Consider the following 12,926-nt stretch of genomic DNA (forward strand, 5'->3'; position numbering starts at 1 on the left):
CTCAGATATAAGCCAAAAAACCCACCCAATTTTTGAAAACCCAAATATTAGGTATATGAAAGCTAGGAACCGATTTCACAAATTTTTGGCACATTTTTTGATTAGAAGAAAAATACTTCCTCTGAATTTCTTTAGAATATCAAGAAAATATTATGTACCAAATTTCATTGAAATCGAAGTGAACACCTCCTCGTTCATTTTTCATTTTTAATAAAAATCTAAGTGCAACCCTTTATATATACAAAAAACTCTATTCAGTTTGGTTTGATTTGGTTTAGTACAAGTAGTTTCAGTAACTTATCTCATGTTATCGCTTATACGGATGGACAGACATACGATTTGCAACTCTACTAGTTAACCTGATCTCTTTGGTATATAACTCTATAACTAACTCGTTTAGTTTCAGGACTTACAATCAACCGTCATCTGAACAAACCTATCACACGCTGTGCAACATATTGCGAGAATATAAAAGATATTCTTTTCTTCTCATTTACTTCAACAATCGTATTTCAGTTTACTTCAGCGGCAACAACTTTATTTAACAGCGGCTTCTCTGGCATGCCTATTGGCTGCTTACAGTACAATAACAGTGAATCTGATGTTTGTGTAATTGCGCGAATTTGGTTGTAAATATTCTTCAACAGGAAAACTAGTGCAATTGAATGATAAAATACATATACGTTAGAGTAAAATATAAAAGTCATACCTTTTCAGTAATTTATCAAGCCACTGCTAGGTTTCATATAAGAACTGTGTTTTCGAAAGTGAATTTTAAATGTCGAATTTCAAACTTTAGAATAAATGAAAGTAGTTGAAATGAAAGAACAGCCGTGCTACTTTCACAAGTATTGAAGCAGTTCGTAAGTCTTGTGTTTCACTATTTGTTTAGGTTTCAAATTGTTAGTGTTGTTGTCGTGTTGCTTCTGAATATTTCAAGCATTGGTTGTGGGTGCAACTATTGTTGTGGTTGAAAGAGTATATATTTCTGTGTTCTAACATTTATATTTTTGCTATTTAAGGTTGCCGGTTTTGTTAAAGAAAATTAATAAATCACAAGAGAAAGTTACATATAACATATATATATGTAAGGTTACTAGTGGATTTCTTTTGCTGCATAGATTGTATATAGTACATTTACAAAATTATTTTCTATGCTATACAAACTTTTTTTGCTGGTGCATACACACGTATATATATATTTATTAATACATTCATATAAACATGTGATCATGCAAATATAGGTATATCTGTACTTAGTTTAATGGTATAATTATATACCTACATTCATATTAAAATTTATTTTTTGCAATTTAAACTTTTCTTTTTTCTTTAATTATGCTTTGCGTTATCTTTGCGTTATCTTTGCTAAAAAATTATTTTAATTCACGTTTATTTAATTAACAGACACTTAGATTGCAAATATACATACATATTTGTAACTGGAAAAGTTACACGACTCTGTATATATTCAAAATGTACGTGTATATGAATTTTAGTTATAGTTGAATGTGTGTGTATGCTTTTGCGAAAATCCATACATTCCGTTATCCAAACCACATAACTAGGTATTTTTTAGATTAGCTTATCTAAATTGCAATCAGATTGTATCAATTTCATTAATTACAGCATAGTTCCCTACATGCTTGCACATAGTTAAGTCTACAGTAACTGACAGTTCAAATGTATCTACCATATATTTTGAATAGATACATTTGTAGTAAGCGTATAGCGTTTTCATACTGTTACATAGCTCCTTGCTCCCCAGCCTTGATGCGAGTAAGAGTTCAGATGTAGTCTTTAATGATTTTGTGTTTAATTGTTTCTTTTTATTATACGAGTATACATATATTTCACCTTCATGTACTTAATAACTAATTTTTATGCTTTATATTTGATTGTACTTCAAAAAAATTTCGTTTTATTTTTGAAAAGTAAATAATTTATGTTAGGGTTCAAAATCGTGCCTTAACGAGTAATAGTTTTCTGTAAGTGTCTCTTTATGAAATTAAAAAACATATGAGCACATTTTGAGAGACACATTTGTAATAGCATACATTGTGACAACATACATATGCACATATATATATATATATATGTAGGTAGCAATGTTTTTTACTGCAATAAATTGCAGTTTTGTAAATTTTCGCTTTATTAAATATATTAGTTATTAGCGTTTCTTCTGCTATTATTTAAGCAACACTGTTTATCAAACAAAACTTTTACACTATCGCTCTGCTTAATTTCGCTTTTAACTCTTTTATTAAATCCTCATTACTTCCTTCGTTAATGTGTGCTTTATATTTCGTGTAATTATTTGTGTAATTAAAAATAGAGACTGCAAAAATATCACAGATTTTTCTGAATTTAGCAGTCTTTAAAGGTTTAACAAATACTTTCGGTTTATCGAACACAAGATTTAAGTGGAATTGTAAGTATAGTATTCGTCATAATAAGTGTAGTAGTTATATAAAATATAATTTTATATATAGATAGATCATTTATTACTAGATGTTGAAGAAACGAAATTCTCAATAACGCTTGAAATATTATATTCTTGCAAAATCAATTACTTTGTTATTTGATATGTGATTTTATGCATTTTTAGGTTAAAGTAAGCAAGAATTTGTGGAAATTTTTATGAAAATACGGTATTAAATGTATAACTAATAGAAGTGACAATCCATTAATATGAGAAAAAATTATTTAAAAAATTTAAAGCTATTATAATATTTTTTATTTTTTTTTTTAATGATTTTTTAAATATTTGTTTTGAAGTAAAGCTATACATTTAATAAAGTCGAAATTGTTTCAGAAAATGTGAATATTATTTAAAACAAAACACAAAAATATGGTTCTTCGTATATATTTGTATAAAACGCAATGATATTTCTTACTTTAGTTTGCTGAAAATGTATTGAAAAATCTCTGTTGAATTTATAATCACAAATTCAGTGCAATGCTTCGCATGTCTTTAATCTTACGTAACCTTGTCATGCTTCTACTGAATATTTCCTTTCTTAATAGCTTCTGACTAATCGCCATCTTTTTGCAATATTTTTACAATTCACAGGAATTTTAACTATTTAAAAAAGTATAGTGATAATTTACGCTCACAAATATTATACTTTCTAAAATTGTCTCTTAACTTCTCTGTACTTAAGTACATATATTTAATGGGAAAACGTTTATTAATTTTTATTAATTATATTTGTATATTTTTTAGAGTTTCATATATTATTATTTATTTTTATTTATTTATTATTTAAACATGTATTTATTTTATTTTTGATTTATTGTTTGATACAATTAAACGAATTGTAAAATTATTTATTAAAAACTAATATTTTTTAGATTGTATTGTTTACTTTTATGCTTAAATTTAGTGAGCTTACGTGTTGATACAAATTTTGCCTAAATATTTTTAATAAAATGTTATTAAAACATCCTCGTTTTAAGCGTAAACCGTTTGAATATCCACGTCTTGTGTTTCTGTTTTTTTTATGTAAACAGCAAAGTGTTAAATGGCAAGTAATGCATACATATTAAATGTAATGATATAAGTAATGAATACACCTAAAATAAGACATTTTATAAAATGATTATTTGAAAAATGCTTTTGAGTTTCCCAACTCAACCAAATGTTATAAAAGCCAAATTTCACTCGTTGATTTAAGTAATAATCAAAATAGTTAGTTAGTTTAATTTCAATTAATTGTTGCACAAGTAATGTAAAATATTAACCACGATTACAAGAAAAATATAAGCTTAAATTTCTACAAAATTACTAATTATTGGGCTTTAAATAATTAAATATTAAATTTTTTTATGTCATCAATTTTTGTGTTTATTCCCAAAACATCTTGAGTATATCTGGGCTCATTCTTTTTTCTTTGCGAAAAATTAAGACACACTCAAAAGGTTTGTTTACAGTTATAACTAATTATTAATATTTTATCTCTAAATTATTTGAATTATTTTCCATTTATGGTTACTCTTAAGGCATTTTCAAAATCTTCCCCAATAGGAGACATACGAGGAAAAATTTCAAAAATGTTTTATTCTTTTTTTTTAATAAAAGTTCTCAATAATTTTAATTTTTGTTTTAAAGACTTACTAATAATTAACATATATACACACGGGTATACATGTATACACTAAGATTATTTGAAGATAGATTTGCGTTAATGTAAGTGCTTGAATATGCAGCTACATTTATTTTTAAACTACATGCAATCGAATAAGTCGTAGTGGCAACCGAAATTCTGTAGAATACCAATGTTTGTTAAGATTATATATATATATATATATATATATATATATATATATTAGGGTGGGTCAATTTGTATGGAGCAAAAAAAATGCACCAAGCGGTTATCAAAATCGTAAACTACGATGAATTCTAAGAAAATTTGCCCAAGAAACTATGGGTCTAAAATCAAAATGGAGCTTCCGGTTTTTAACGAGAAACTTTTCATTTTGTTTTTTTATATGTTGCCTATCCACCCATAAAAATTAAAATAATAATAAATAAAATTTCAAACTTTAATAGCTTTAATCTTCCGCGAAATCGTATTGCAGTTAACAATTTCATTTCATATCTATATATAAAGCAAAAACTTAACTGTTAAGGGCCAAACAAAATATAATATACTTCTAAAGTTCACAATTAATTAGTTTTAAGGTCTTGTTTGCTGTCCATCCTAGATGTTGCGTTTCGACTTGCAACCGTGACTGCCATAGCACTATCACGATTTTTTTCTATAGTTCGACGGGAAACGCTAGCCAGCAGTTGCACAAAGCGCTCGGTTCCTTGAATATGTGGAGGAATTTGTGGATCCGGAAGTGGAGGATTGTCAAATTCTATGCATTCGAGCAAATGGTCATAGGGTATGTTTGCAGTGAAGGGCGGCTCCGACAAAATGCTATTGTTATCTAAGTTTATCATCTCAACATAATCAGTGCAGTCAAAATTTATAGTTGGTTTTTTGTAAGCTCTTAATTTTGTTGGGTCGTAAAGTTTTTCACGATAGTACAAAATTTTTTTTATAGCCCTCTGGCGCATTTCCTTTCTGGCATCAAAAAGCATTGTTAGTAGAACATTTTCTGAATGTGCAAAATATGAGTTATTTTGAACAACGTGGAGTGGTTTTTGTCCGCTTTTGATAATTTTTCAAATATCGCTTACATAGGCATAATGTAATACGTATACAGAATTTGAAAAAAATCGGTGAGGTGGTTCCAGAGATATACATATGAACTCATAAGTGGGCGGTGCCACGCCCCCTATAAAAATTTCTGTACTGTCGAATTGCTTAAATACAACATCACATACCAAATTTGAGCAAATTAGCTTCGATATCTACAAAACAAGCAAACAATCGACAGTGGAATAGGAATTGGATTTTTTTTTACAAAATACAATATTCGAAAGTTTTTTGTTAAAAACCGGAAGCTCGATTTTCATTTTAGACCCATGGTTTCTTGGGCAAATTTTCTTAGAATTCATCGTAGTTTACGATTTTGATAACCGCTTTGTCAAGAAAAAAATTGACCCACTCTAATATATATATATTTATATGTTTCTATCAGGGCAGAGGCATGTTGCTTGATGAATTTTCTTGTGCTGGAATCTGGTACTACAGACGATCATATTTCGGGCCCCAGCGAAGTCGATCAGCCTCAGGCCGTTTGGTGATGTTTCGTCCTGGAGGCTGAATTTTCCGATTATTGTGCCAAAGACACCTTCTTTACCCACCCTGGTTTTAAAATCGCCAAGCACGATTTTGACATTGTGGCGGGGGCAGCGCTCATAGAAAGCATCTTTGGTCACATCGTCCTCCTCCTCCGTTGGGGCGTGGTCTCAAATCAGGGATATGTTGAAGAACCTCGCTTTGTTGCGGATTGTGGCAAGACGTTCATCTACCGGGATGAATGACAGGACTCGGCGACGGAGTCTCTCTCCAACCACAAATCCAACACCAAATTTGCGCTCCTTTATATGGCCGCTGTAGTAGATGTCACAAGGACCCACCTTCTTCCGTCCTTGTCCCGTCCATCGCGTTTCTTGGATTGCGGTGATGTCAGCCTTTAGTTGTATGAGGACATCAACCAGCTGGGCAGAGGCACCTTCCCTATTAAGGGTCCGGACATTCCAGGTGCATGCCCTCAAATCGTGATCCTTAAAACGTTTGCAGTGGTCGCCATCAAAAGTGGGGGTTTTCTTCCGAGGCTCTGTTTGTTTTTTTATTAGGGAGGTTTTTTTATGTGGTGGGTCCCAAACCCTACGCACAACCGCATAAGCGGGCTTCGCCTTCTCACTTTAGCTCGCGTCCAAACGGATGTCTGTTAGCTACCCAGGGGATACTTGGTGTAAAACCGGAAGTCGTGAGCTGCTTGAGTCATATGCAAAGGAATCGTTCCTGGCCACTTCCAAGTGAATGGCAATCAGAAACTTTCCTATTTTGCGTGAACTTCTACATATGACCCCCATATTGAGGTTATAGACAATGTAAATGTTCTTCAAAGTGTAGACTTTCGTCAACGTAAACACAAAAAAAATTAATGGTATTTTCTCTCTCTCTGTCTATCTCTAAATCTAAATTCTATATCTAAAATCATAAATTCAAAACCTTAGAAAACTAGTGTATTTGATAGTCAACTCTAACCCTTTCTGTGTCTCTTCAAAGGATATGAAGAAAGTCTCACCTACCTAAAATATAAAAACTGAAGAGATAATATTTTATTATATTTCATTTCCTAATTTAATGCGTTTTACTGGTATTAAGTATTTGGATTTTAGTTAAAAACAAATAACGGATGTAGAAAAATTAGCAAGTAGAACTGACTTCAATGCTTTTACCTTAAACAATTCATTTGAAATTTACTGATAATAATCGTATTAAACATCTAGAACGACATGGAATACAAAATTATAAAACCTATACTTATTAGGCTAAACATGACTATACTGCTTAACACAATACATAGGAATACGTATACGTATATACATTTAACAGTATGCAGTAGTCATAATTATAGAATGATATTAGTGTTAAATATTAACGATAGTTAAACTTTAAATTGCTTGTTAAATTTAGAATTACATTTTTTTATGTTTTAATTTTGATCGTAGATTCGCTTCTTTGATAAATTTCGAAGTTGTAATTTTGTCTACCTAAATCTTAAAAGCGTAAATAAATATTTGGTATTTTCAGTTTTTGTATGAATTTAAATTGTTTTTCTCTAAACTTTTCTTACAAATCTTTCATTATAATTTTACCTAAAAAATTACTTAGACCAAAAATACATGTTGTAACTACATTTAAATTCGTTTATAGTAATTGTAGTAAATAAGTTTTACTTTTACACAAACGCATTAATAAGTGTAAAATACATTTTTTGTTTTTATATTTAATTGTTTTTGTTTCTTATGGTGTACATTTAACAATTATTTGCACAATTCTCTTTACATCAATAGCAAATAAATGTGTTTAAAGATGATTTTGCCAGTGGGTTGCTTAAAAATGCATTAGACTACTTCGTTTAAATGCTTTTAAGCAACATTTTTGGTATTTAAATTAAAATTTTATTATTTGTTTATTTAAGTAAAACATTTGTGTGTTTTTCAAACTTGTTCAGGGTCTTGGAAAAAAAAAACACGAACATTATTATAAGTATTAGTAACTTATTAACAGTTTTCAACATCTCATTTCTTCTTATATTAAATTTATCTAATTATTAATTGATTGTTTTATGCATTTTTGCTCTTCACTAAAAAGTTCACATTTACATATGCTTTTAGCCTGATCATCTTTGTTTAATTTCAAATTAGTACATATATTTTTATTTTTTTTTTTTTTTACTTAACTCGCTTCTTAATTATCATTCATATCCTTGATCGCTTGCAATATGCGTTTGACATGTCCCACCTTGACGACACCCAAATCCTTGAGATCTCTTCTGCCCAGCGTTAGCAGCTCTCTGCCGCGTATATCGTTCTTCATGAAGCTCTCCACATATTCTGAAAGCTGCATTGTCTCCAGCCATGTGACTACCTCGTCGACACTCCAATTGTTGGCTGCTTCGCGATTTGTTGTTAGCGGCGGTTTCAGCAGCGTTTGACCCACAGTGGAACCAGAACGTAGACGCACCCAGAAATGACGTGATTTGCGACGTCCATCACCCTGAAAGTGCAGATTAAAGAGAGTTAATTTTTATCTCATAAATATAATAACTTTCCAAAATTTTTGATGTAATCCATACGAGATTTATACTTAACACCTTTGGACCTAAACTTAAACAATTTCATTTCCTTCCCTTCGGAAATATTTCATAGCTGTCAAAAATTTTCAATTTTAATTATGCCTGCTTAATTTTAACCAAATACCTTAATAGAATATTTTTCTTTAGATTTGGCAAAAGAAAACGAATCGAAGTAAATGGACCTACCTCTTCATTTGGTGCCAAAGCATTGAAGTAGGCACGCAATTTGCCATCAAAACTCTTCTGCACCGAACATTTCTTCAGCTCCATTTCAATATTGGCCAATGCAGCACTCAATTTAGACTCGAGGTCCTCTCTCAAAATTAAGCTATGCGCACGATCGCGTAATAGATTGCATGAATCTTCGTACAATTGACGCGAAGATTCAATAACTTCCACAAGTTTGGTGCGTAGTGTAGGACCCTCAAGTAGTTTGCCGTCTGGATGTATAGACTCGAGTACTTCAGCGGCGCGACAAGCCACAGCATATAAATCATGTTGCAGTGATGGATGTGAAATTATAAGGAATTTCACCCATTTCACCAACGAACTGACAGCCTCAATAAAGTTCAAGAGTACATAACATTCACGTTCGGACAGCACTTCATCCGTAGACATAGCATGCTCCGAAGCCGTCGATGATTGTTCGCGTTGTATGGAAATGCTATGCTGGCGTTGCTTCTCTTGCCAAGATTTCAGCGAAATTTCCAAATGACGATTGCGACAAAGCATTTGCACACGATTCTTATGTAGTATACGTATCATGCCAGGTGGTTGTAACCAAGCTTCGCCATCAACCTGTATGGGTATCTCCTCATCACCCAAAATATTTATCTGTACACTTTGACATTGTGCGATGCGATGATGTTGTAGATTTATGAGACGCGAAGCGGCCATTTGCACCGAACCAAAGACGGCGACCACTTCGAGTATGCGATCGTCAAAGCTGGGTGAGAGAAAGATATCGTCCTTCTTGCTGGAGCCCCAGAAATTCGTGCCGCCCATGAAGCTGTAGTGTAAATTTAAAATTTTGCGCTCAAATTGTCCGTAAATATGTTGTTATAGGATTGTGACTTACCTCGGTATATTCAAAATGACAATGCCCTGGAGTGATGGCAGCGGTATACGCTGCCCGTCACACTCCAACTGCACTCGTTGCTCTAAATTTTTGCATGTTTTCTGTAGTAACTGCTTCGATCCCAATACCCCATACCACATATAGTTTTTGGCACGCGAGCGACACTTCTCGGGATGCTCTTCACGTTTGTTGTGAAAATCGAGTGAAATCTTGGCATCAATACCAATACCGAAGTAATTGTTCATAACACATTTCTCATGATAGCCTGCTAACAGTGTCTCATCGGGATCCATCAATGGACTAACAGCCGCGCAGAGTGTGTCGGCATTGGCTAGCAAGCACTTGGATATGAAACCCGTGCTGTTGGCTAGCGCTATATGGTAAAAGAGTAAGCATTTAATTAGTATATGTTGAGATATAATTCCATATAGTTGCACTCACTTGGCCAATTTGGTAGGCGTACGAGTGGATTGATAATCGGCATCTTCTTAGCGCCATCATCAGCGACAACTGCTCGCTCCTTATCTTTCTTGCCCTTATCGTCACGTTCTTTATCACCGCCACTGCTGCCGCCTCCACCACCGCCGAAATGGTCGAATCCAAATAATGCTGAGCCCATAAATAGGCTGGACTTGGAGCCCTTAAGTGTCTGCAGATTTGGTAGCGCCTCATTTGGCTGCAAAGAGAGTATGGATATGTAAACTCAGTGACATCAACAAGCATACAGCCGTTAAGTAGTGTGAAAAGTATCAGATAGTATTGCACTAACTACTAGTAAGTGAAGGAGAATGCTTGAAAGTTCAGTAAGTGTCAAATGTATACAAGGGTTTGACATGTGTGGTACAGTGGACAAATTGTGTACAGTTTAGTTATGTTGTACTAACTAAAAGTAAATGAAATGTGGAACTTAAATTTTAAAAGGAAACAAATACATGTTATGTACAAAGAGAAACAATACGAGTAGCAGCGGAAAGAACAATATTTCGGAACACAAACGAACGAGGAAAGTTGAACGTAGACTAAACAAGAAACAGTGAAATAAGTATATCAATAACTTTTACGACAGTTTTACAGAGCACTTAGGTTGTAATTTAAGGTTAAGGAAACGAATTTACAAAGCAACTACAAACTCATGTGGCAAATTAGTGAAACAACTGTAAGGCAATACAGAATATAATTGATTAAGAAAAAATATATATTTTTTGTTTCCAAAAAAATGCTAGCTAAGATTGCAAGAGCTTTTTTTTTTGGCTCCATATGTAATCAGGCTTAAACAAAACTCCGCGCAAAAAAATTTGTTCTAAACACCGGTAATTAGTGTCGAAAGTGCTTTTATCGGCACCTATAATGACCGTAGAAAGACTCTGTAGAACTCTGCATCAAAATTCAAGTAAATGATTTTTTTCTTTATTATAAAGACATCAAAAATATACGAACTAATATTCAGGAGGGCAAGATGGCGTTTCTCAAAACACATATTAAAACTTTCAATAGCGGACCGAAACTAACCAACAACGTCTGTTTGTTGTGTTTCTAAAAAAATCTGGCATAAGACCTAACTGATCAAGTTCTACCTCACTTTCACTTACAGCATGAACAAACTTGGAGGAAATGTTGAAAACTCATTATAGCAACTACAATCATACGTTTATGCGAACCAAGATGAGTATGAGGAATTGAACGTACTTTTTTCAAAAGCTTTTATGCTTTGCAAATTATTTCATTTCATAAAAACTTAGACTTTATTTACTATAAAAGTAAAAGCGGGATGAGACTTAGCATTTAAACAATATAATTTTAAAGAATTGGTATTGCTTTAATGTTATTTTTGGCGTAGATGACGTTTAAGACCCGAGACTTTATATATAGCTTTTCTACCTCTATACTCTCTCTCTTACCAAAACACGTTCAACGACAAAAATCTACTTCTGGTTTTCTGGGGTTCCACAGTAAAATCTGGGAAATTGAATAACAATTTTTACAGTATTAACCGACACAGAAAACAGTCAAATCACGCTTTCAAATAGGGTTCCATAAGCATTTGGATTCACGGGTATATAAAGCTGGTCATTGGAAATTCGTTAGCAGGTTAAGTGTGGAATGCTTATATATATATTTGGCGTAGGAACCGCTTTAAGCGATTATAGCCGAATCCACCAGAGCGCGCCACTCATTCCTCCTTTTTGCTTTTTGGCGCCAATTGGAAACACCAAGTGAAGCCAGGTCACTTTGCACTTGGTCTTTCCACCGGAGTGGAGGTCGTCCTCTTCCGCGGCTTCCTCCAGCGGGTACTGCATCGAATACTTTCAGAGCTGGAGTGTTTTCTTCCATCCGTACAACATGACCTAGCCAGCGTAGCCGCTGTCTTTTTATTCGCTGAACTATGTCAATGTCGTCGTATAAATCGTACAGCTCATCGTTCCATCGCCTGCGGTATTCGCCGTTGCCAATGTTTAGAGGACCAAAAATCTTGCGCAAAACCTTTCTCTCGAAAACCCCAAGAGTCGTCTCATCGGATGTTGTCATCGTCCACGCTTCAGCGCCATACATCAGGACGGGAATAATGAGCGACTTATAGAGTTTGATTTTGGTTCGTCGAGAGAGGACTTTACTTTTCAATTGCCTACTCAGTCCAAAGTAGCACCTGTTGGCAAGAGTGATTCTGCGTTGGATTTCAAGGCTGACATTGTTGGTGTTGTTAATGCTGGTTCCCAGATAAACGAAATTATCTACAACTTCAAAGTTATGACTGTCAACAGTGACGTGGGAGCCAAGACGCGAGTGCGCCGACTGTTTGTTTGATGACAGGAGATATTTCGTCTTGTCCTCATTCACCACCAGACCCATACGCTTCGCTTCTTTATCTAGTCTGGAAAACGCAGAACAAACGGCGCGGTTGTTGCTTCCGATGATATCAATATCATCGGCATACGCCAGGAGCTGTACACTCTTGTAGAAGATTGTACCCTCTCTATTTAGTTCTGCAGCTCGTATTATTTTTTCCAGCAATAGATTGAAGAAGTCGCACGATAGTGAGTCACCCTGTCTGAAGCCTCGTTTGGTATCGAACGGCTCGGAGAGGTCCTTCCCGATCCTGACGGAGCTTTTGGTGTTGCTCAACGTCAGCTTACATAGCCGTATTAGTTTTGCAGGGATACCAAATTCAGACATCGCGGCATAAAGGCAGCTCCTTTTCGTGCTATCGAAGGCAGCTTTAAAATCGATAAAAAGATGGTGAGTATCGATTCTTCTCTCTCGGGTCTTTTCCAAGATTTGGCGCATGGTGAATATCTGGTCCATTGTGGATTTTCCAGGTCTAAAGCCACACTGATAAGGTCCAATCAGTTCGTCGACGGTGGGCTTTAGTCTTTCACACAATACGCTCGACAAAACCTTATATGCGATATTGAGGAGACTTATACCACGGTAGTTGGCGCAGATTGTGGGGTCTCCCTTCTTATGGATTGGGCAGAGCACACTAAGATTCCAATCGTCAGGCATGCTTTCTTCCGACCATATTCTACAAAGAAGCTGATGCATGCACCTTATCAGTTCTTCGCCGCCGTATTTGAATAGCTCGGCC

General features: G+C 34.2%; 1 protein-coding gene across 2 annotated transcripts in view; it reads right to left on the reverse strand.

Moving 5' to 3' along the window:
* Positions 1-475: 475 nt before the first annotated feature.
* LOC105218642 (diacylglycerol kinase eta) overlaps positions 476-12,926 on the reverse strand; it is a 129,114-nt gene continuing 116,663 nt past the window's right edge. For both annotated transcript variants that reach the window (XM_054235876.1, XM_054235875.1), the window contains 4 exons: positions 9,785-10,019; positions 9,344-9,716; positions 8,452-9,274; positions 476-8,186 (listed from right to left, as the gene is read on the reverse strand). In XM_054235876.1, coding sequence (XP_054091851.1) covers positions 7,878-8,186; positions 8,452-9,274; positions 9,344-9,716; positions 9,785-10,019 — 1,740 coding nt within the window. In that variant the 3' untranslated portion in view covers positions 476-7,877. The remainder of the gene's footprint in view (positions 8,187-8,451; positions 9,275-9,343; positions 9,717-9,784; positions 10,020-12,926) is intronic.

The sequence above is a fragment of the Zeugodacus cucurbitae genome, chromosome 2, assembly GCF_028554725.1.
Source record: "Zeugodacus cucurbitae isolate PBARC_wt_2022May chromosome 2, idZeuCucr1.2, whole genome shotgun sequence".
Classification (NCBI taxonomy): Eukaryota; Metazoa; Arthropoda; class Insecta; order Diptera; family Tephritidae; genus Zeugodacus; species Zeugodacus cucurbitae.